Consider the following 24,940-nt stretch of genomic DNA (forward strand, 5'->3'; position numbering starts at 1 on the left):
TTAATATTTTTTCTTTGTATTTAATTTTTGGTAGTTTAATATGTGTTTTGGCGTGTTTCTCCTTGGATTTATCCTGTATGGGACTCTCTTCGCTTCCTGGGCTTGATTGACTGTGTTCTTTCCCACATTAGGGAAGTTTTCAACTATAATCTCTTGAAATATTTTCTTAGTCCCTTTCTTTTTTCTCTTTTTCTTGTGGGACCCCTATAATTTTAGTGTTGGTGCGTTTAATGTCCCAGAGGTCTCTGAGACTGCCCTCAGTTCTTTTTGTTCTTTTTTCTTTATTTTGCTCTGCAGTAGTTATTTCCACTATTTTATCTTCCAGGTTACTTATCCGTTCTGCTTCAGTTATTCTGCTATTGATTCCTTCTAGAGAATTTTAAATTTCATTTATTGTGTTGTTCATCATTGTTTGTTTGCTCTTTAGTTTTTCTAGTTCCTTGTCAAACGTTTCTTGTGTTTTCTCCATTCTATTTTCAAGATTTTGGATCATCTTTACTATCATTACTCTGAATTGTTTTTCACGTAGACTGCCTATTTCCTCTTCATTTGTTTGGTCTGGTGGGTTTTTACCTTGCTCCTTCATCTGCCGTGGGTTTCTCTGTCTTCTCATTTTGCTTAACTTACTGTGTTTGGGGTCTCGTTTTCACTGGCTGCAGGTTCGTAGTTCCCGTTGTTTTTGGTGTCTGCCGCCAGTGGCTAAGGTTGGTTCAGTGGGTTGCGTAGGCTTCCTGGTGGAGGATACTTGTGCCTGTGTTCTGGTGGATGAATCTAGATCTTGTCTTTCTGTCGGGCAGGACCTCGTCTGGTGGTGTGTTTTGGGGTGTCTGTGAACTTCATATGATTTTAGGCAGCCTCTCTGCTAATGGGTGGGGTTGTGTTCCTGTCTTGCTAGTTGTTTGGCGTCGGGTGTCCAGCACTGTAGCTTGCTGGTCGTTAAGTGGAGCTGGGTTTTAGAGTTGAGATGGAGATCTCTGGGAGATCTTTTGCCATTTGATATTACATGGAGCCCGGAGGTCTCTGGTGGGCCAGTGTTCTGAACTTGGCTCTCCCATCTTAGAGGCACTGGCCTGAGGCGCGGCCGGAGCACCAAGACCCTGTCAGCCACACGGCAAAAAAATGAACGGCAGTTACACTGAGAGGTGCCTTATTAATAGCAAGAATGGAAGCCAGGAAGCAGTTGACTGTCATTTGTCATGTGCTGAGGGAAAATAACTGTCAGAGTAGAAACCAATGTCCAGCAAAACTTTCAGATGAGTGGTTTATTACAGAGGATGTTAAAGCACAGGAACCAACAGCCAGATGAAGAGATTCATAGGGTGAGGTCAAGAACAAAGAAACTTCAGTCCTCTTGGAGTTGGGAGCCCAGCAAGCACTGTGGCACGTGGAGGCGTTCTACTTCACCATTCAGAAGCTCTCTGAAACCCCTCCTTTTGGATTTTAATGGTGCCTTCACTACACAGGCATGGTTCATTAAATTCATAGGCATTGGTCCTTTCTTTCCTTTTAGATTCATAGCTTTTGTATAGCTTTAATGTGCGGTTTTGAGAAGTGGATTATTAGCTCAGATGCATATATTTACTTCATCTTTTCCTCAGTTTTTTAAAAAATCGGTTATTTGGTATATATTTGTGACTTTGAGAAACAAAAAGAGTAGAATGAACATTATAGACAAATAATGGTAATGTTTGGCCTACACCGCCCGGCTTCAAACTAAGGCAGTTTATAGTTAGAGGAGAAAGAGTTACTTTATCCTTTGTCAGTTAATCAATTACTATTGGAAAACAATTTTTTATTTGAATACCTTCACAGTTGAATGTGCTGTTCATTTATCAACCACTTACGTAATGGGTGTTAAAAGTTCTTCATTTATTTTATTTCAGGGCATATAAATATAGTAGAGCTATAAATTATTACAGGCTGTCTTCAGAGCTTTAAAAATTATCTAAATATTAATAACAAACCATTAAAATTTTAGTTATTTTAAAATGTTATATAGCTGAGCATGAGTGGTTCATGATCTACTAAGTAAGTTTTTAAAGTTGTTGGGTACTTACCTGATGACCAAATATTGTGCTGAGTCCTGGGGAATTAATTAGAAAGGGTCTCTAAAATAGGATGACCGTGTAATTTATTGTCCAAATGGGGACACTTTTGAGTGTCATGACTACAAGCATCAACTAGGGCTGTCAGAGACAAATGAGGAGGACCTGTGACACCTTCCGTAAGAGTTTCACAGTTCAGGTTCAGTGATACGTGACAAATTAGGAAAATGTTCTAAATACCGGTGCATAGTAGCGTTTTGCATTAAAAAGGAAGGAGACTTTTTAAAAATTTGTGATGTTCAGTTTTCATACAGTTGATTCAGAGGTATTGGATATGCATAGGCTTGGATATATAGCTTCTTATTTTGTATTTCAGTTTGTGGGTTGTTTTTTTTAGTTAGTGAATTATTATTATTATTTTTTCTTAGTGAATTATTTAGCTTTCTTTCCAATTTCTTTTCACTTTGTGTTTCTTTTTCCCTTGGGGATGTATCCAGATATGGAAAGGAGGAAAGTCTCAGTTAGTGGATTCTTTGTTAGGAGCATTGTTACAAGTGGGAAGCTTTATTAAATTACTTTCATACTTTCCGCATTTTCCCTTATGATACATTTTCTTGGTTTAAATCTCTTTAATTATAATTTCTTTTTTTGTTGATCTGTGTCTAGTACTCTAGTGTATATTTCATTTCTTAAAATATTTAAGCTATTCAAGGAATAGCTTGAATGCTAAAATGGAGATATAAGGGAAGCACATTCATAAAGACATTAGAGTTCTTTTGAGGCTGTGCTTTGAAACTCACACAGATCCTGTTTGTGATACGTGGTTTAGTTCAGATTTTATTGGCACCCGAATTTGTTTGGTTTTATATACTTAAAGGTATTTAATGTTTACAACTGTATGACAGCCTTGCTTTAAGATGGGTAGTAATATCAAGGAACCTCATTGATTTTACCCCCAGCTTACTTTCATAGAAAAGAAGCTTGATGAAAATATTTCTTATTGTAAAGTATAATATCAGTCTGAATTTTATACAGATTATTTTCTGCCCCAGAATTATAGAACTTTGATAAGTGTATAAAAAATGTAACCATCATCATGAGTAGATGTCAGTACATTTTCTTTGAAATGGGAAAATAAATTTTATAGCTCAGAATAAAGAAGTGATGTATTCTAAATTGCGTTGAAATAAAAACACATGGCAAAATAACTAAGTTTTTTTTATTTATTTTTTTCCCTTGTGATAGAACAAATAAGAAGTTTGCGACAGAGCACTATTGCCAAGCGTTCAAATGCAGCACCTTTAAATAGCGCAAAAAAGGCATCAGGGAAGACTGTGTCTGCCCCTAAAGCAGGGGTGAAGCAACAAGAAAGGTGTCAGATGAAAGAAGAAGTTGGCGAGTCACCGAAACGCGAGCACCAGAAAGAGAGCAGGAGGAGCCGCCGACACAGTGGACCCATCGGAGCCGCAGTTCCGTCTTGTCTTGACGTGAAGGATGAAGCTGCGTTAGATTCTGAGCAGAAGAGTAATAACCAGGCAGAAGCAGATGTGCCATCTCACGAGTCAAACTGTCCACTCCTTTCAGAGACTTGTGTTAGTATTGAAGAGAAGAAAAATGAAACTCTGATGGAACGGAAAGCCAAGACTATTAGCCCATTGTTTAAGTTCTCAGATAAAGAAGAACATGAACGGAACGATTCCACTTCAAGTAAAATGGATGGGACTATTGTTGAAGAAATGAAGGCAGAAGGAGAAGTTGAACAAGAATCAAAGGAGACAATAAAATTACCCCACGAAGATGACAGTGTCAGTGAGGAACCTGCATCTTCCGTTGCTTTCTCTGGCAATGCTGCTTGTACAAACCCAAATGAGAAAGAAAAGAACCTTGTCAGTTTGTCTGGTTCTGTGGATGAAGTAAATGAATGTAGTTTGGAATTGAAAGATAGCGTGGAAGTTGCTGATAAAGCTGAGAACTCCCTTCAAAGAAGTGAAATGGAAATGGCTTATTGTAAAGACGCAGAGTCTAATGATAAGCAGTTGGAGGGCACCAGATTTAATAAATCAAACTTAGAGGTGGTTAATACTAGTGCTTTTGAACCAGAAAGTAATATTTTAGAAAATGCTATTGGTGATGCACCTGACCAAAATTCAAAACAGTTGAGTATTGTTGAAAGTATTAAAATGGAGTCTCATGAAACAGCAAACCTTCAGAATGACAGAGACAGCCAGTCAAATAGTGTTTCTTGCTTAGAGTCAAAAAACATAAAACCCAAACACACAAAACCTATAATTCATTCTAAGCAAACCATGACCACAGATACTCGGAAAAAAGTTGTTGGAGCAAAGCATGAATTAATGCATAACATAACTAAAGTTAATGTCAAAAGTGTGAAGCGAAATGCTGATGAATCAGAATCTAAGCAAAATTTTCATAGGCCAGTCAAAGTGAGAAAGAAACAAGTTGATAAGGATTCAAAGTTTCAGAGTTGCAATTCTGGGGTTAAATCTGTGAAAAATCAGGCTCATTCTGTATTCAGAAAGATATCACAAGATCAAAATTTAGTACAGATTTCCAAACCCTTGACTCATTCTTTGAGTGAAAAGCCTCTCGGTCACCCTGGTTGCTCAAAAGAGCCTCATCCTGCTGCACAAACTGGGCATTTGCTGCATTCCAGCCAGAAGCAGTGCCATAAGCCCCAGCCGCCGGCTCCAGCAGCGAGAACCAGTAGTCATGTGAAGGAAGAGCTTGAGCACACAGGTGGTGTAGAACATTTTAAAGAAGAGGATAAATTGAAATTGAAAAAACCTGAGAAGAGCCTACAACCCCGTCAGAGAAGAAGCAGCAGAAGTTTTCCTTTGGATGAGCCACCGTTGTTCATCCCAGATAATATAGCTACTGTAAGACGGGAAGGCTCAGATCATAGCTCTTCATTTGAGAGCAAATATGTCTGGACTCCCAGCAAGCAGTGTGGGTTTTGCAAAAAACCGCATGGCAACAGGTGTGTGTGTGGGTGTGGGTGTGTATGTATATGTGATACGTACATTAAAGAGAAATTGCTTTCTTTTAGGGTCGGATTAGTGTGAGAACTTTTTATAGAAAGAGATTATTTAACATACAAAGACTTGCACAAACAGAAACCCCTCATCAATCCCGGATATATGATAGTAAGATGGAGCCACTGAATTTACAAATATGCCGTCCTAGAAACTTCAAAATGCATAGTCTGACCAGAAGCTGGTATATATGGAAATGTTTTATCATTGTAACCAGTTAGTGTAATTTAGTCATTGCATCTTAAAAAAAAAATCAGAAAATTGTTATAGTGCTTTGGGTCTGTAAGTTATATATTATTTTGTTTGGCTTGAGAAGAACTAGTAATAAATTGTGAAGGGCATAATGGAAATTCTATATATATACTTTCAAATGAAGCACACTTACTATGACTTAATACCACTACTTCATAACTATCAAACATGACCTTAGAATGAAATTTGATAGCTAAAACAACTGTTAAATGACACAGGGGAATTTTGTATGTAACATGGAATGGAGTGAAACATGTATTTTGTTTCTGAATGTTCTAGTGATTTGGGTTTCTTGTGAATTCTAATCTTTTAGGAAGTGATTTTGTAGCACTGCCGTTGTCATTCTTTCCTTAGGATTCAGTATTCTATAGTTCTATGACACTGCCACCCTCCCCGCCCATGTATTTTTTATTTGCTAGCTTTTTGAGAAAAAGAGAACAAGAGGTGAAGTGGAGTTTCCAGCTACAAGATTATCCTGTTCAAGTGTTGAGATTGCTGTTGGAACTTCTATCAACATTGATATGATAAAAGAACATTGTAACTTGCACATTGTAATATTATCTTTACTCATGAAAGTAAATATTAGAACGGTTTCCCAGCACAATTAGATTACATGAAAATGAAACTCTTTAGGGAGGGACAGTTTAGTGCAGTGCGTTGTAACACATTATTTTGGTATGGAGGGTGTGGTTGGGAGTTCTTGGGGCTATTCTGTAAAAAATAACTTTTATGTCAAGGGGTTTTTTCATTTGTGATTCAGCCCATGGCCTATTTTTAGTGTCAGTGGTTACTTTATAACAGCATATTCCAGTTTTTAAAACTTGTGACTTGTTTGAATATAGTGCTACATTTGCCCTCACTTTTGTGCTGTTTATACTTTTTTGTTTAAAACACCTTTTTCAAATATTCTAAAGTGGGCCTAAGAGAATTAAGGGCTAGATGGTCCTTGTAAGTGCTCTTTTAAGTTAGCCCTCTTTTCTTTGCCAGCATCTTCTAAAAATCATCATACTGACATGTTGTCAGAGTATGAAATAGGAGCCTTAAACTGAATGAGTTTCTGAAATGAAACTTTGGCCTAGAGTTGGAAGACATGTTATAATGTAACTTTTTTGGAGATAAACTTCTGTTATGATGGCATGGTCCTCAGGAGTTTGCCCAGGCTTTTGAATGATGACTGTCACTTCACCAATATCAGTTATTTTCCTAAAATGAAGATTGTTAAGTCCCATTGTTTTTTACCTAAGGCTGCCTTTTGGATCTAACCTATAAAACCTAGAGTTTCTTTGCCCCAGTCTGGAAAATGACTTAGAATATTAGATGTGTAGGGATTTTGAGTTTACCCTATGTAATCGACATGAATAATATGTAATAATACTGGAAACTATCAATTTTGGAAGCAGCATTTCACATTCAATTTTGTGAATAAAGAAGCCTAAGTAATTGATTGTTTTTTTCTTTACATATTAACTAGCCTTCACTACTTCTTTGATGCACTCTGCTTGTATATATTGAGGTTACTCAAAAAATGCACCTGTCATGCAGCATGTAATTTTCCTAGTTTAATCCATGTGTAAGAATATGAATTTATTAGGAAGGACATACGTGGAAATAACTTTCTTCCATATCTTTGATTTCATGCGCCAGCTACATTCATTGAAAGCTATTTGTTAATACGACATTTTTTTAGCACTTGTGACAAATTTACTTCTGTAAAGATTATAACTCTTCAGCATTTTACATGTATTGCAACTGAGGTTAGCTTCCTATATGTGCTTCCAGTTGGAAATTATATTTTTAAATACCGATTCATTCATGGCATGGCCAAATGTAATATTTGACCATAAGCGACTTCTGTATGCATCCTAAAGACAGTAGGCATTGACTGCCTCCCAGTTTACACTTCATGCTGTTGTTTTGGCTTCCATTTATTTTCCTGATTCAGCCTTGTAGCTAAGGTATATTTATTACTTTAAAAGCCAGACTATTTAATACTTTTTAAAAAACTTACCTTTGAACGTCTTTTAAACATGTCAGTTGGCATTTTGGAAGGAAGAAGTCTTAGTCTTTTCATAATACCTATCTTGTAGTTTCTAGTATTTCCCTACCTCTCCAGATGACATTTGTATCTTCAGTTTGTATTACACTTTCTTGCCCAGTTGTAGGAGATTAGTTCATTGGATGAAATTTAGAAACAAAAAAATATCCTTAGCGTAATGGAGTCATAGCTTTGTACTCAAACAAGAAACCTTTTTCTGAGAAGGAAATTTTCTCTTAGAGAAAGTGATTCTGGTTTTTCTCAGGAGTTTAAGAGTTTGATAGAAAAGTACTTTTCTCTGCAGATTAGATTGTTAGTGACAAAAACAATGATTTAATGTTTATGTGGAATAAAATCATTTTACCCTAGAAAAGAGTGAGTACATATACATTCACAGTAATACAGTCTTAGTTGTTACTTAAAGGAACCACTTATCAGAACTTAATGGTTCCTCTTGTAGCAGCTCCATTGTTAGTGAATTTGTGACATGACTTTTTAAGAACAGGAATTCTCAATGTTGCTTTTGTGGTTTACTTTGAAGAAACTTGAAAATTTTTTAAGAATATGTTTTGGTTTGTGCCAAAAAGATTAGAATTAAGATTACATTTTAAATTAGGTTTAAATTATAGTAGGATTTAAAATTTTGTGTATGAATGTATAACAGTAGGAGAACAAATATTTCTGAACTTTTCCATTTAACTGATTTCATGCTGACTTGGTCCAGTTAATTCAGAGTTAATCTTTTACCACACATTAATTTTTTTTAGTGAAATATTTAACACCCGGTTTATAGTCTTACCTTTGAGTGATTTTGCCTTTTGGTAATCAGAACTTCAAGGACAGAGCAGAAAATGGGAGGGTAATTATGTTAGCTATTTGATCCATACTCCCTCTCCCTTTTTAAGCCATGAGGAGTAATATGAAAAGGGAAGACAGTGTATCTTCTATTTTTGTGATAGGCCACTTAAAAAAATATATATGGTTAATAAAGTTCATAATACTGGTAATATTTCCTTTTTTGAAATTTTCCAGTTTCACTTTCAAGTGAATCAATTACATTTACCCCTAGGGCATGTAATTATTTTTATCAATGTCATTTTTTGTTTTGATTTCTCAAGATTTTAACTGCATTATTTTTATATAAAATCTAAAATTTTATTATTATTATTAAGATACGTCTGGATGGCACTGTAGTTTTGTGTTTCAGAGCTTCTTAGGAGACATTTCCATAAATAAACTTGGGGCATGGTGATATAATGAATACATTCCACATCATAAAATGACTCTCTCCTGGTTGAATAAAGATTTGAAGTTTCCTAATAGGTTTGTTCGATTTGGATTTGGGGCAAAAGCATAGCCATGGTCATAGTATGTGTCCTATTGAAACTATTCCAGGCTTGCTTTGAAGAAATTATTAATATAGCTGAGATGGGAAATCACATTAGCTTTCCTTCAGTATTTCAAAAGAATTCAGCTTAGATAGTTGCTTTCAAGAAATAGGAGTTCTTACAACTTTGCAATCTGAAATAGAAGAACTTTTACGTATCTGTATTTTTCAAACTTAGTATTTTTCTGTTGGCTGTATGATCTGTATCACTGAAACATGCATGGACCCATCTAAAGTCTCCCAAACCTAGAGAAACCATTTCTGTCTTGCAGACAAATACCACATTGTTGGAAAGTTTTCTCACTAGAGCTATGATTCCAAAATATTCTGTATTTTTATTTATTTTTACTTAAGGCATGAGGTGTTTTTTTTTTTTTTTAATGTATTTGTTTTAAGTTTTAAAATGAACCATTGAGGAAATGACGACTTATCTGGAAAAGCTAGCACAAGCCTCTCCAGTTAGGGTAAAGAATGGTGAATTGTAGACATGAAGAAGTCAAGTTTCCTTGGTGCACGGCAGTGGTTGGTCCACAGTGGAAAGGCACATGAGAGAGGAAGAAGAATAGAGTGGTCTGCAATTGGGGGGGTGGGGTATTTGGCATGACTTTTTCAAGACATCCTGTAAGGTTTGAAACTCAGCATTCTGATTCTTACAGTTTCTACATTAAAACAGGACCACTGGTATATTTGGAGAGGGTTGGCCATATCACACTGTATATTACCTTTAACATCTTCCTGTTGGACGATAGGTTTTTAAAAGGACTTTTGTCACTGTTGCTTGTGCCACTATTACTGAAATCAGCACAAAGTCTTTAGATCATTAAAGAATATAGTTAAATTCTCCTAAATCTTTCAAACATACCATGAATTACTAACCTGAAGGAAAAAAAAGGAAAATGTTAAACATGATTAAGTGAGCTTTGTCATTTTCTTAATAATGGGTTGAAAAGTATGTGAAAAAGGTAATTTCACCCTCAAATTGCTGTTTATATATCTGTTTTGCTATTTTATTCTAAAATAATTACAGATATTCTTTCTAAGTTAGAAAAACAAACTTTTTAGAGTCATAAATCTGTCCTTGGACTTTTTCATTGGTTAGTGAAATTATTTCTTAGATAAAATGCAGTAAAGGGAAAATATAAGGAGAGTGTTTGGAAATTTAAAAAAAAATTCACCCTGAATAGTAATATCTTCATGTTGATATAATTTGGTCATTATTTGGGAAAACAAGTTTATTATCTAAAGTACAAGGTCAAGAAGTAAGGAAGCCCATGCTCAGAAGTACATAAAAAGATCCTTCAGCTAAATCATTGTGACACCATGAACCAGAATATTTTGAGCTCAAAGAATAGTTATATATATATAGTTAAGGTGGTTAATAAGGAACAATTTGTGAGGCTCCACTATGTTAGTTTTTGAGTTGCATTTTTGTTGCATCTGGTTTTTCTCTTTGTTATTTAAAATGATTAGTTGGATAAGTGACTCCAATTTTATGTATGATTTCAGGTCTTTGTGGTAAATGTAGTTGTAACTTTGATGGGTTGTCTGTGATCAGATTATCACAGCTTATCGCCCTTCTCAGTGGAGAAATACTGTTACTCTATACGTTGTTATTCTGTACAGTATGCTGACAAAGGTCAGTTGCCCTTTATTTTTATCCTTGTGTGTCCACCTCCCCCCCAGTATTTTCTCACTCATACTAGAGGGGAAATGTTTGACTTTTTAAAAGATCCATTTTCATAGAATGTTCTTTGGAAACTCCATGTTGAACTGATAGAATGGGTAAAGACAGAAAACATGCAAAATACTGGAAAAATATTAAAAATTCAATTTAGGCTCACTCAGCATTGGTTTTTAAGAAAATGTATCGAATCAAAGTGTTCTTTTTTTTTTTCTTTCCAGGTTTATGGTTGGCTGTGGGAGATGTGATGACTGGTTTCATGGTGATTGTGTTGGGTTAAGTCTTTCTCAAGCACAGCAAATGGGAGAGGAAGACAAAGAATATGTGTGTGTGAAATGTTGTGCCGAAGAAGATAAAAAGACTGAAATAGTAGATCCAGATATTTTGGGAAACCAGGCTAAAGTTGAAGTCCATAGTGAAGATAAAGCAATGGAATATGAAAAGCTTGGGTTATCAAAGCACACTACAACAAATGACAAAACCAAATATATAGATGATACAGTGAAGCACAAGGTCAAAATTTTGAAACGGGTGAGCCTCTCATTAATGCATTCTTTTTATTTAAGAACTTGGGCTGACTGTGCGAATTTGAAATTTCTCTTTAGATTTCACTGTTGTGTACATTTGCACATTTATTTTTCCGTAGAAATGGGTTTTTACTTAAAATGTTTTGTCAGTCTTGGTGAAACCAGGTAGTGACATCTTCAAAATATGCAGATCTTATTTCTTACAGTTTTTTGTGCTATTTTTAGTCTCTAGTTTGGTACTTGGATTTTCTGTGGTAGAATGTGTGTGAGACTTTGTGGTGGTAGGTATAAATTGTGCTTGCTGAGAAGTTTTTCTAAAAAGCTTTTCAGTCCGTAAATATCTATGAATCCATAAAACCACATTTGGCATTATTATTTTCAAGTGGAAGAGTTCTCTCTGTAAGGAAAAGTAATCTTAGTTCTTTTGATTTTTGTTCCAATATTTGCTTGGAACCCATATCTCATAATGTTCCTCTTAAAATGTGGCCTTTTAAAAAGTTGTCAGTTTTCCCTCTTACATTTTCGACTACCTTCTTAAAGTATTTTCTAAATAGAAATTTCAAGATATTTAGTCAATTACAGGAGAAATGTACAAAGGACACAGCACTTTATCTGATTAGATTTTATTTTCATTGTCTACTTTTTTATTTCCTATGATTTTTCTAATCATTGATTTGTTATTCTTGTAGGTAGTGCTAGGGAGGAAACACTGGCAACAAATATATGTGGATGGTCAAGTATAATATTCCAAAACACAACGAACATAAATTAGGAACCTTGGAAATATTTTAATTCGACCATTCAGATTGAAGAACATAAGCATGTTTTCTCTAAAACCGTCTCCATTATTTACAAACTCAGTTCTTGGGACACTCCTTACGTGACAAATCTGGATTAAGTTCCAGTTTGCCAAATCCTTGTGGCATCCAACGTTTTCTGTCTGCCAAGACTTTCTGAGAATCAGATTATGTCCTTCTGATATTTACTATTACTTTTTCTGTTGATTTGATTAGCACCAAAGTAATTGATAATATAGAACTGAGCGTGCCATTGAAAACAGTTTATAGCAAGCCTTTGGAAAGGTTCTGTTAACTTTTAATCATCATTTCTTGGGTACAACTTCTTGGCCATTCAGAAATATAGCTCATTGTTTTGTCATTCAGTTGAGTTATCTCCATCTTGTCTAAAAAGACGTTATAAAACATTAACATTGTGAATGTTTTGAGAAACCCCTCTATCCAGTCTCTGTATCAGAAAAGGAACCGAGGTTAGTCTGATATTGTAAATAAATACATGAGCCAAGTGATTACTGCTTTTCTTTTCTTTTTGATACTGAACTGTTGAATCTTATTTGACTAGTCTGATTTTAGTTGATGTAATCTTCTTTTTAAATATCACTTCTTATCCCTAGATTTTATGTTGAACCATTTATTGAGTTCCTATTGTGTGCCAAGCATGGTACCAGATTTGAGTATGTATGACTGATTGACAAATGTTCCTGCTCTCAAGTAAGTCTAGTTAGAGAGGTAGAAAATAAACAAGTAAATAAAAAATTATAGGATTCTCAGTCTAGAGAAAATCGATTTTTTGTATATACTCTAGCTTCTTAAAAACTATGATTATATTTCTATACACAAGTAATCTTCTCACTGGTATGATGTGATGTTTTTTTTTTTATAAATTTTATTTATTTATTTATTTTTTGACTGCGTTGGGTCTTCGTTGCTGTGTGCGGGCTTTTCTCTAGTTGGGGCGAGCGGGGGCTACTCTTCATTGTGGTGCGTGGGCTTCTCATTGCAGTGGCTTCTCTTGTGGAGCACGGGCTCTAGGCTCATGGGCTTCAGTAGTTGTGGCACACGGGCTTAGTTGCTCCGCGGCATGTGGGATCTTCCCGGACCAGAGCTCAAACCCGTGTCCCCTGCATATTGGCAGGCGGATTTTTAACCACTTCCCCACCAGGGAAGTCTGGTATGATGTGATTAATTAACTCCCAAGGGTCTCAGAATTCTGGTTTCATTTGTAGTTCTTTGTGGGTTATAATTAGGACAAAAATAGTAGGTGTCCTGATGGTTCTACCTTATAGGAGTTAAAATTGCCAGTAGGTACACTGAGAATTTGAGCATTTATAGGTAAATGTGACTTCATTTGTTCTAGAAAGTAGTAAAAAATACAGATAATTGATTTCTCCACAATTCCCCCCCCCCTTTTTTTCATATCTGCAGCCGACGAAGAGAACTCTTACTATCTTATACCTAATTTTTTTTCTAATGCCATTATTTCTCAATGTTTTTTAGTTCCCCTTTACAGACTATTATGTGTTCTGCAGAAAATAGGTGCTTAACAAATGGATTTTGGATGAAACGGTGAAGGTCCTTTTTGCAGTTTATTGAGTTTTATGTATCTTCAAAAAACAGTTATTGGGCTAAAGAGTGGAATATGTTTGATATCTTAATAGGTTGTCATACTAATTAGGTTTAATTTTTTTCATCCACATGCTCAGGAGGCTTGCTTTGTATTTAAAGATAGTTTAGTAGTTTTCATTCTAATGAATTAAATACTATTTTTCCTAGGAGTCTGGTGAAGGCAAAAACTCATCAGACTGTAGGGATAGTGAAATTAAAAAATGGCAGCTAGCTCCTCTTCGAAAGATGGGACAACCAGTTTTACCTCGGAGATCCTCAGAAGAAAAAAGTGAAAAAATAACAAAAGAGTCTACAACTGTTATTTGCACAGGAGAAAAAGCTTCAAAACCAGGTAGTAAGAATACTAGAAATTATTATATACTAATGTATTTATATTTTATTTCATACACTTTCAGTTAGTATATTTAGGGAAATTTAAAAACTTTTACATTTTAAAGGCAAGAAAAATAGTTTAGGTGATTGACCCTAGTTGAAATAAGAATTATTGGTCCAAATTCTGGGGAAGTACTAATGAACTTAGTAAGATAAGGCCCCTGCCCTCATGGCACTTAAATACCAATGGGAAATGACAGATAATGGGTAGACAGATAAAACGGTGTGCTATTTTTAGAGAATTTTAGGCACTATAAAGAAAAAGTTGAGTAATGGGCTAGAGAGTCAACGTTAAGGAGAGTGGGGGGAGTTTGTTTCAGAGAGAATGGAGGCGGTAATGTGCTGTGGAATCTAAAGGGATGCAGAGTTGTTTGGGAGGAAGGAATCTATAGAGGGCACAGCCAAGCTGAAGGCTTTGAGGTGGAGATAGTCTCTGCATTTGAGGAGCAAGAAAATCACTGTGCAATGATTAGAATGTAATACACAAGGGATAGAATGGTGGCGGAAGGTGAGTTTAGACAAAATTATGTAGGAACTTTGAGGCCATGACAGGAGTTTTTTGTTGTTGTTGTTCTCAATATAATGGGGAACCTTTAGAGGAATTTGTACAAGAGAGTGATGGCTCACTGTGGTTTTCTGTGGAGACTGGACTGTAGGAGGATAGGAGAGGAGGAGAGTAGACTGGTTAGGAGTCTTTAGCTGTATCCTAGGAAAGAAAGAGTGGTAGCTTGGAACAGAGGTACAGTGAGGGAAGTGGTCAGATTCAGATATATTTTATAGTAGACTTAATCCATCAGAACTTGCTGATGGATTAGGTGTAAGGTAGGTGAAGGAAAGAAGAGTCTTAGCAGATGATTAGATCAGTGTTGGTGCTATTTGCAGAGATGAGAAAGAGATTGGGGAGGAAAATTGAAAAATATGGGTACTTTAACTTTGAGATGGGTATTAGAGATCCAAGTGGAGATGTTTTGAGTAAATTTTTGGCTGATGAGTCTGGATTTTGGGCAATGGTATATAAATTTGGGGTTTATCAGTGCATAGCTGTTATTTTAAATCATGCACTTAGATATAAAGAGCTACAGAGAGAGTTTGACGATGAAAGGGCAGAAGCAGAGGCCTTGGGGTGCATCAGCATTTAGAACTTGGGAGGGAGAGAGGATCCAGCAAAGGAGACTAAGAGATGGCCTTTGAGGTAAGAGAACTAAGACCATGGTGGCCTGGAAGCCAGGTGAAGTTCCAAGAAGGAGGTTATGATCAGTTGTGTCAAATGCTGTCTAGACAGCTGTTTTGGTGGAGCAGTGGGGACAAAAGCCAATTACAGTGGCGTATGGAAGGATGGAGGGTGAGGAACTGGAGATAGTGATTATGAATAACTTTGAAGGAATTTTGCTGTTAAAGGGAACAGAAATGGTGTAGTGGCTAGAGGTGGATATGAGGTCAGGATTTCTCTTTAAGGAGATATTATAGCATGTTTGTAAGACTAATGGGAATGATCCAGTAGCAAGAGGGATTTGATGATGCGGGAGAGAGAGAGAGGCGATAGTTGAGGTTCAAAATCCATGAAGAGATCAGAGGGAAATAGGATTCTCCTGGAGGGGTTGGTCATAGGAAAGGACGGCTGATGCATTGTAACAGTAGGGAAAGCTGCATGTGGAAGGAGCGGGGACACATGAGGTACGTTAGTAGGTTTGGTGATGGGAAAATAGCTGACACTGCTTTTGCTTCCTCAGTGAAATATGAAGTGAGAAAATCAAATGAGGTCGAAGTTGGAGGTATTATTGGCTTGAGAAGAAAGGAGAAAAAGCATAAAATACATTTTTGGAAAGTGGGAGAGCAAATTTACTAGGACAGTTTAATAGGATTAGGGTGGCAGATTGAGCTCTCTACTTGAGATTTGTGGCTGTAAATTTAAAGTGAGATCTGTCAGCACCAGTGCTTACTCTCTCCAGTTACCTTCAGCTGTTTGTAGGCTATTTGGGTGAAGCATAAAAGTTAGCTTTCACCAGGTTGTGGCTTTCGCCAGTGCAGATGTTTAAAGGAGAGAGAATTAAGATGTTCAGGCTGCAATGGAATGGTAGGTGTTGGGCTCCCTGGCCAAAGTTGGCTGTGTGGGAAAGTGAGGACATGAATGGTAAAAAAATGATAGATTTAAGAATTGTTGGAATGAGGAGTTTGTAGGACATTGAGATTCTGAAGATGTGCATAAATTAGTAATGATGGAATGAAAAATCATTTGAAAAGCTTAACATTCAGATTAACACAATTGTTTTAAAACCAGAGGAGATACATCAATTTTGTGGTATTAGTAAGGACATTACATTATCTGCACACCTAATAAGTTCAGATCAATTTTTCTAAATAGTTTTTTACAGGTATATATATTATATATATATATATATATATATATATATATATATATATGAAAAGTAGCTCTAAAAACCATTATCTAATATGGGAAAGGGCTGTATACATTTTATAGCATTAGGGCCACTTTTTACTCACTTAATTTCTAATTAAAATTCATTTAGAACTTTTTTTTCTTATTGAGGTATAATTGACATATAACATTAGTTTCAGTTGTACAGTGTAATGATTTGATATATGTATATATTGCACAGTGACCCACCACAATAAGTTAAGTTATCATCTGTCATCATACATAGATTAGAATTTCAATGTCAGGAATATTTCAGTGTGGAATATGGAGTCTAATCTTATGATTTTAAAATAGTGATTTTTAATCAGTCAACTTATATTATGCATTAAAAAGGAAAATATCTTTTTAAAAGCAATTTAGTGAGTTTTGATATTTATTTAAATTAGGTGCTCATGAGAAGCAAGAGACAAAGAAGAAGAAAACTGAAAAGGGCCCTCCTGGTGCACATCCTCCGGCAGCTCTTGCCTCCAAGCCTTCCACAGACCAGATCCGACAGAGCGTCCGGCATTCTCTCAAAGATATTCTTATGAAAAGGTAACATGCATTGCTATTGTAGAAGATTGAATAATATACGCTTCATGTATTTGGAAAATAATTGAATTATTCTAATTTTAAGACTTACAGACTCAAATTTGAAGGTACCAGAGGAAAAGGCAGCAAAAGTTGCCACAAAAATTGAAAAAGAGCTTTTCTCTTTTTTTCGGGACACAGATGCTAAATATAAGAACAAATATAGAAGTTTGATGTTCAATCTGAAAGATCCTAAAAACAATGTAAGTATGTTTTGTTCATGTCTGGATCTTTATGCTTCCAACTTTCCTAATACATAGGGATTTATGATTTTCATACAATAGATCTATAATTTATTTCTTGAAGTGAGACCAGTAGTTTTAGTAAAGTCTTTTGCTACTGAACTGAGTTATGAATTCTGCACAGTGGTGACTAGTGTTATGCAATGTCTATTAAAATATAAAATACTAAATCTATCTTAACTCGACTGATGTGAATTTTCTTTCCTTTATGTCCCTTGTTTAATCCAGTTTATTAAAAAAATCATTCATATGTATTCTTCAAAAACACTGTTAAACCAAAATTTGTAACACTATGTATTTAATACTTCTGATGTAAATTTGAAAATAGAGATACACTGCTTAAGAAAATAACTTACATTTTGGTAAAAATGAAAGCTGTTTTAAAATATTGTTATTAATTTAAATATGACTAGTTCTAAGAATCTTTTAGCAGTGGAGTAAACTTTAATTGAATCCTTAATCTCTTCCTGGGACTTAGAGGAAATCTGAAAGCTGTGGGTGTAGATGCAAACTCCTTACACATTTGTTTAAGTTTTACAACGTTTTCACATGAGTGATATCAGTTTGTCAGTTTGTGTAATGGTATTTGCCGTAGTGTGCGATATGAGGTATTTTCTTGAAGTATGCTAACAGCTACGTAAGAAAAATCTACATTGTACAATCTGCCATCATGGTGCAGGGGATCAGATACTTTTTAAATTACATAATCTGAAAGCTTTTCTTCAAGTAAATATTTATTTCCTTCAGGTTTTTTCTTACAGTTGGTTCTTTGCTCTGGAGTCCCCTCTAAGCCTGTTAGAATTTAAACATATGAAATCTTAAAAATATGAAAGACATCACATTCAGTGAAGTTCTTTTATGCAGTATCTGCTATACAGTCATGGGTTGGCTATTGTGACAGTGTGTGTCCCTGGGAAGACTTAATACAACTTTGCAAAGGTGTTGTAATGACTTCACCATACATGCTTCTCCATTATGTCTTGGTTTTTATACAAAATGTGTATTTAGCTACCTTAGATGCTAAGTTTCCAGAACACAAGGCTGTCATTTATTCTCTTTGCAGGAGGTAATACGTGAATCATTAAACATTTGTAAATTAGGTTTCAAAATTTCATCTTCGTTTATTATAAGTTTCTATACAGCAGCTCTTCGTTCTTTTAAAAATGTTTTTCTTTCCTTTCCTTCCCATTTTTAAATACCTCCAGATATTATTTAAAAAAGTGCTAAAAGGAGAAGTAACCCCTGATCACCTTATAAGAATGAGTCCAGAAGAACTAGCTTCTAAAGAGTTAGCTGCTTGGAGACGAAGAGAAAATAGACATGTAAGATTATCTATAAATATGTGTTTGTCTCTATCAAAATATCTATGAATATGTGTTTGTCTATATCAAAACATATTTTTTCAGCCATAGAGAAAAACGATATACACAGAGGTAGTAATTCACCTCAGAGTGCACAGCAACAGACTTTTAGTTCTGTGTTTTTTTGTTACTGATCCTCCATTAGCCTATTCTTAAATTTTTTGTTGTTGATTTTTCCTGATCTCTTCTGCTTTTTTCTCATTTCCTCCAATTATCAACTTACATAATTACCTTATATTTTGTAAATCAGAAGGATGGGAAAATAGGTGTATCTTTTCTTACATTTGCATGTTTCAAAAGCATAGTTTGAAGGTTTTATGAATATTGGTAATTTGTGGAGCCAGGTTAAGTCAGAATGAAAATTTTATAGGTTTATAGTCCTTTAATATTTTCAAATGCCAAAAGTTTTCAAGAATAAGGGCTTTATTTTTCGTTAACAATTTATTGATAAAATGTGACCCTGAAGTATCATGTATGAATGTTTATAGTCACAGAAATACCTTGTGTATAGTTAAGTAGTGCTGTCCCAGACCTAACTGGTGTGTTATATAACATATGTAGTACGTGCACTGTATTGCATTTTTTTTAAACATCTTTATTGGAGTATAATTGCTTTACAGTGGTGTGTTAAATTTCTGCTGTATAACAGAGTGAGTCTGCTGTACATATACATACATCCCTATATCTCCTCCCTCTTGCGTCTCCCTCCCACCCTCCCTATCCCACCCATCTAGGTGGTCACAGAGCACCGAGCTGATCTCCCTGTGCTATGCGGCTGCTTCCCACTAGCTATCTGTTTTACATTTGGTAGTGTATATATGTCTATGCCACTCTCTCACTTCGTCCCAGCTTACCCTTCCACTTCCCCATGTCCTCAAGTCCATTCTCTACATCTGCGTCTTTATTCCTGTCCTGCCCCTAGGTTCTTCAGAACCTTTTTTTTTTTTTTTTAGATTCCATATATATGTGTTAGCATACAGTACTTGTTTTTCTCTTTCTGACTTACTTCACTCTGTATGACAGACCCTAGGTCCATCCACCTCACTACAAATAACTCAATTTCGTTTCTTTTTATGGCTGAGTAATATTCCATTGTATATATGTGCCACATCTTCTTTATCCATTCATCTGTTGATGGACACTTAGGTTGCTTCCATGTCCTGGCTATTGTAAATAGAGCTGCAGTAAACATTGTGGTACATGACTATTTTTGAATTATGGTTTTCTCAGGGTATATGCCCAGTAGTGGGATTGCTGGGTTGTATGGTAGTTCTATTTTTAGTGTTTTGAGGAACCTCCATACTGTTCTCCATAGTGGCTGTATCAATTTACATTCCCACAAACAGTGCAAGAGTGTTCCCTTTCCTCCACACCCTCTCCAGCATTTATTGTTTCTAGATTTTTTGATGATGGCCATTCTGACCGGTGTGAGATGATATCTCATTGTAGTTTTGATTTGCATTTCTCTAATGATTAATGATGTTGAGCATTCTTTCATGTGTCTGTAGGCCATCTGTATATCTTCTTTGGAGAAATGTCTATTTAGGTCTTCTGCCCATTTTTGGATTGGGTTGTTGGTTTTTTTGTTATTGAGCTGCATGAGCTGCTTGTAAATCTTGGAGATTAATCCTTTGTCAGTTGCTTCATTTGCAAATATTTTCTCCCATTCTGATGGTTGTCTTTTGGTCTTGTTTATGGTTTCCTTTGCTGTGCAAAAGCTTTTAAGTTTCATTAGGTCCCATTTGTTTATTTGTGTTCTTATTTCCATTTCTCTGGGAGCTGGGTCAAAAAGAATCTTGCTGTGATGTATGTCATAGAGTGTTCTGCCTATGTTTTCCTCTAAGAGTTTGATAGTGTCTGCCCTTACACTTAGGTCTTTAATCCATTTTGAGTTTATTTTTGTGCATGGTGTCAGGGAGTGTTCTAATTTCATACTTTTACATGTACCTGTCCAATTTTCCCAGCACCACTTATTGAAGAGGCTGTCTTTTCTCCACTGTATATGCTTGCCTCCTTTATCAAAGATAAGGTGACCATATGTGTGTGGGTTTATCTCTGGGCTTTCTATCCTGTTCCATTGATCTCTATTTCTGTTTTTTGTGCCAGTACCAAACTGTCTTGATTACTGAAGCTTTGTAATATAGTCTGAAGTCAGGGAGCCTGATTCCCCCAGCTCCATTTTTCGTTCTCAAGATTGCTTTGGCTATTCGGGGTCTTTTGTGTTTCCATACAAATTGTGAAATTTTTTGTTCTAGTTCTGTGAAAAATGCCAGTGGTAGTTTGATAGGGATTGCATTGAATCTGTAGATTGCTTTGGGTAGTAGAGTCATTTTCACAATGTTGATTCTTCCAATCCAAGAACATGGTATATCTCTCCATCTATTTGTATCATCTTTAATTTCTTTCATCATTGCCTTATAGTTTTCTGCATACAGGTCTTTTGTCTCCTTAGGTAGGTTTATTCCTAGGTATTCTATTCCTTTTGTTGCAGTGGTAAATGGCAGTGTTTCCTTAATTTCTCTTTCAGATTTTTCATCATTAGTGTATAGGAATGCAAGAGATTTCTGTGCATTAATTTTGTATCCTGCTACTTTACCAAATTCATTGATTAGCTCTAGTAGTTTTCTGGTAGCATGTTTAGGATTCTCTATGTATAGTATCATGTCATCTGCAAACAGTGACAGTTTTACATCTTCTTTTCCGATTTGGATTCCTTTTATTTCTTTTTCTTCTCTGATTGCCGTGGCTAACACTTCCAAAACTATGTTGAATAATAGTGGTGAGAGTGGGCAACCTTTTTGTGTTCCTGATCTTAGTGGAAATGGTTTCAGTTTTCGCCATTGAGAACGATGTTGGCTGTGGGTTTGTCATATATGGCCTTTGTTATGTTGAGGTAAGTTCCCTCTATGCCTGTTTTCTAAAGGGTTTCAATCATAAATGGGTGTTGAGTTTTGTTGAAAGCTTTTTCTGCATCTATTGAGATGATCATATGGTTTTTCTACTTCAATTTGTTAATATGGTTTATCACATTGATTGATTTGCATATATTGAAGAATCCTTGCATTCCTGGGATAAACCCCACTTGATCATGGTGTCTGATCCTTTTAACGTGCTGCTGGATTGTGTTTGCTAGTGTTTTGTTGAGGATTTTTGCATCTATGTTCATCAGTGATAGTGGTCTGTAGTTTCCTTTTTTTGTGACATCTTTGTCTGGTTTTGATATCAGGGTGATGGTGGCCTCGTAGAATGAGTTTGGGAGTGTTTCTCCCTCTGCAATATTTTGGAAGAGTTTGAGAAGGATAGGTGGTAGCTCTTCTCTAAATGTTTGATAGAATTTGCCTGTGAATCCATCTGGTCCTGGGCCTTTGTTTGTTGGAAGATATTTAATCACAGTTTCAATTTCAGTGCTTGTGATTGGTCTGTTTATATTTTCTGTTTCTTCCTGGTTCAGTCTTGGACGGTTGTGCTTTTCTAAGAATTGGTCCATTTCTTCCAGGTTATCCATTTTATTGGCATAGAGTTGCTTGTAGTAGTCTCTCATGATCCTTTGTATTTCTGCTGTGTCAGTTGTTACTTCTCCTTTTTCATTTCTAATTCTGTTGATGTGAGTCTTCTCCGTTTTTTTCTTGACGAGTCTGGCTAGTGGTTTATCAGTTTTTTGTATCTTCTCAAAGAATCAGCTTTTAGTTTTATTGATCTTTGTCATTGTTCATTTCTTGTTCATTTATATCTGATCTGATCTTTATGATATCTTTCCTTCTGTAACTTTGTGGTTTTTTTGGTCGTATTTCTCTGATTGCTTTAGGTGTAAGGTTAGGTTCTTTATTTGAGATGTTTCTTGTTTCTTGAGGTAGGATTGTATTGCTATAAACTTCCCTCTTAGAACTGCCTTTGCTGCATCCCATAGGTTTTGGGTTATCATGTTTTCATTGTCATTTGTTTCTAGGTATTTTTTTATTTCTTCTGAGTTCTTAAGTGATTTCTTGGTTATTAAGTAGTGTATTGTTTAGCCTCCATGTGTTTCTATTTTTCACAGATTTTTTCCTGTAATTGATATCTAGTCTCATAGCGTTGTGGTCAGATTGGATACCTGATACGATTTCAATTTTCTTAAATTTACCAATGCTTGATTTGTGAACCAAGATATGATCTATCCTGAAGAATGTTCCATGATCACTTGAGAAGAAAGTGTATTCTGTGTTTTTGGATGGAATGTCCTACAAATATCAATTAAGTCCATCTTGTTTAATGTATCATTTAAAGCTTGTGTTTCCTTATTTATTTTCATTGTGGATGATCTGTCCATTGGTGAAAGTGGGGTGTTAAAGTCCCCTATTATTATTGTGTTACTGTCAGTTTCCCATTTTATTGTTGTTAGCATTTGCCTTATGTATTGATGTGTTCCTATGTTGGGTGCGTAAATGTGGACAATTGTTATATCTTCTTGTGGATTGATCCCTTGATCATTATGTAGTGTCCTTCTTTGTCTCTTGTAATAGTCTTTATTTTAAAGTTTATTTTGTGTGATATGAGAATTGCTACTGCAGCTTTCTTTTGATTTCCATTTGCATGGAATAGCTTTTTCCATCCCCTCACTTTCAGTCTATATGTGTCCCTAGGTCTGAAGTGAGTCTCTTGTAGACAGCATATATACAGGTCTCATTTTTGTATCCATTCAGGCAGTGTATGTCTTTTAGTTGGAGCATTTAATCCATTTTCATTTAAGGTAGTTATTGATATGTGTGTTCCTATTAACCATTTTCTTAATAGTTTTGGGTTTGTTATTGTAGGTGTTTTCCTTCTCTTGTGTTTTCTGCCTTGAGAAGTTCCTTCAGCATTTATTATAAAGCTGGTTTGGTGGTGCTGAATTCTCTTAGCTTTTGCTTGTCTGTAAAAGTTTTAATTTCTCCATTGAATCTGAATGAGATCCTTGCTGGGTAGAGTAATCTTGGTTGTGGGTTTTTCTCTTTCATCACTTTAAATATTTCTTGCCACTCTCTTCTGGCTTGCAGAATTTGTGTTGAAAGATCAGCTGTTAACCTTATGGGTATTCTCTTGTATGTTATTTGTTGCTTTTCCCCTGCTTCTCTTAATATTTTTTCTTTATATTTAATTTTTGATAGTTTGATTAATATGTGTCTTGGTGTGTTTCTCCTTGGATTTATCCTGTATGGGACTCTCTGTGATTTGTGGTCTTGATTATTTTCTTTCCCACATTAGGGAAGTTTTCAACTATAATCTCTTCAGATATTTCCTCAGTCCCTGTTTTTTTTCTCTTCTTCTTCTGGAACCCCTATAAGTCGAAGGTTGGTGCGTTTAATGTTTTCCCAGAGGTCTCTGACAGTGTCCTCAATTCTTTTCATTCTTTTTTCTTTACTCTGCTCTGTAGTAGTTATTTCCACTATTCTATCTTTCAGGTCACTTATCTGTTCTGCCTCAGTTATTCTGCTATCGATTCCTTCTTGAGGATTTTTTATTTCATTTATTGTGGTGTTCATCATTGTTTGTTTACATTTTAGTTCTTCTAGGTCCTTGTTAAACGTTTCTTGTATTTTCTCCATTCTGTTTCCAAGTTTTTGGATCATCTTTACTATCAGTACTCTGAATTCTTTTTCAGGTAGACTGCCTATTTCCTCTTCATTTGTTATGTCTGGTCAGTATTCACCCTGCTCCTTCATCTGCTGTGTGTTTTTCTGTCATCTCATTTTGCTTAACTTACTGTGTTTGGGGTCTCCTTTTTGCAGACTGCAGGTTTGTAGTTCCCGTTTTTTTTGGTGTCTGTCCACAGTGGTTAAGGTTGGTTCTGTGGCTTGTGTAGGCTTCCTGGTGGAGGGGATCGATGCCTATGTTCTGGTGGGTGAGGCTGGATCTTGTCTTTCTGGTGGGCAGGACCGCGTCCAGTGGTGTGTTTTGCGGTGTCTGTGAACTTCGTATGATGTTTGGCAGCCTCTCTGCTAGTGGATGGGGTTGTGTTCCTGTCTTGCTAGTTGTTTGGCGTAGGGTGTCCAGCACTGTACCTTGCTGTTCGTTGAGTGCAGCTGGGTCTTAGCGTTGAGATGGAGATCTCTGGGAGAGCTTTCGCTGTTTGATATTACCTGGGGCTGGGAGGTCTCTGGTGGACCAATGTCCCGAACTGGGCTCTCCCACCTCCGCGGCACAGGCCTGACACCCAGCTGGAGCACCAAGACCCTGTCAGCCACACGGCTCAGAAGAAAAGGGAGAAAAAGAAAGAAAGAAACAAAGAAAAATAAAATAAAGTTATTAAAATAAAAAATACATTATTAAAGATAAAAAAAAATGAAGTATTAAAAAAAGAAAGAAAGAGAGCAACCAAACGATAAAACAAATCCATCAATGATAACAAGCATTAAAAACTATATTAAAAAAAAAAAAGGACAGACAGAACCCTAGGACAAATGGTAAAAGCGAAGGTATACAGACAAAATCACACAAAGAAGTATACACATAGACACTCACAAAGGGGAAAAGAGAAAAATATATATATAAAAAAAAAGAAAGGAAGAGAGCAATCAAATCAATAAACAAATCTACCAA

General features: G+C 35.8%; 1 protein-coding gene across 8 annotated transcripts in view; it reads left to right on the forward strand.

Annotated features, from left to right (window-relative positions):
* Positions 1-24,940, forward strand: part of PHF3 (PHD finger protein 3) — a 97,224-nt gene that overhangs the window by 58,494 nt on the left and 13,790 nt on the right. For all 8 annotated transcript variants that reach the window (XM_068551556.1, XM_068551560.1, XM_068551557.1 and 5 more), the window contains 6 exons: positions 3,291-5,043; positions 10,675-10,984; positions 13,551-13,734; positions 16,599-16,746; positions 16,829-16,985; positions 18,230-18,346. In XM_068551556.1, the coding sequence (XP_068407657.1) occupies positions 3,291-5,043; positions 10,675-10,984; positions 13,551-13,734; positions 16,599-16,746; positions 16,829-16,985; positions 18,230-18,346 (2,669 nt within the window). The remainder of the gene's footprint in view (positions 1-3,290; positions 5,044-10,674; positions 10,985-13,550; positions 13,735-16,598; positions 16,747-16,828; positions 16,986-18,229; positions 18,347-24,940) is intronic.

Source organism: Eschrichtius robustus, chromosome 9, assembly GCF_028021215.1.
Source record: "Eschrichtius robustus isolate mEscRob2 chromosome 9, mEscRob2.pri, whole genome shotgun sequence".
In the NCBI taxonomy this organism is placed as follows: domain Eukaryota; kingdom Metazoa; phylum Chordata; class Mammalia; order Artiodactyla; family Eschrichtiidae; genus Eschrichtius; species Eschrichtius robustus.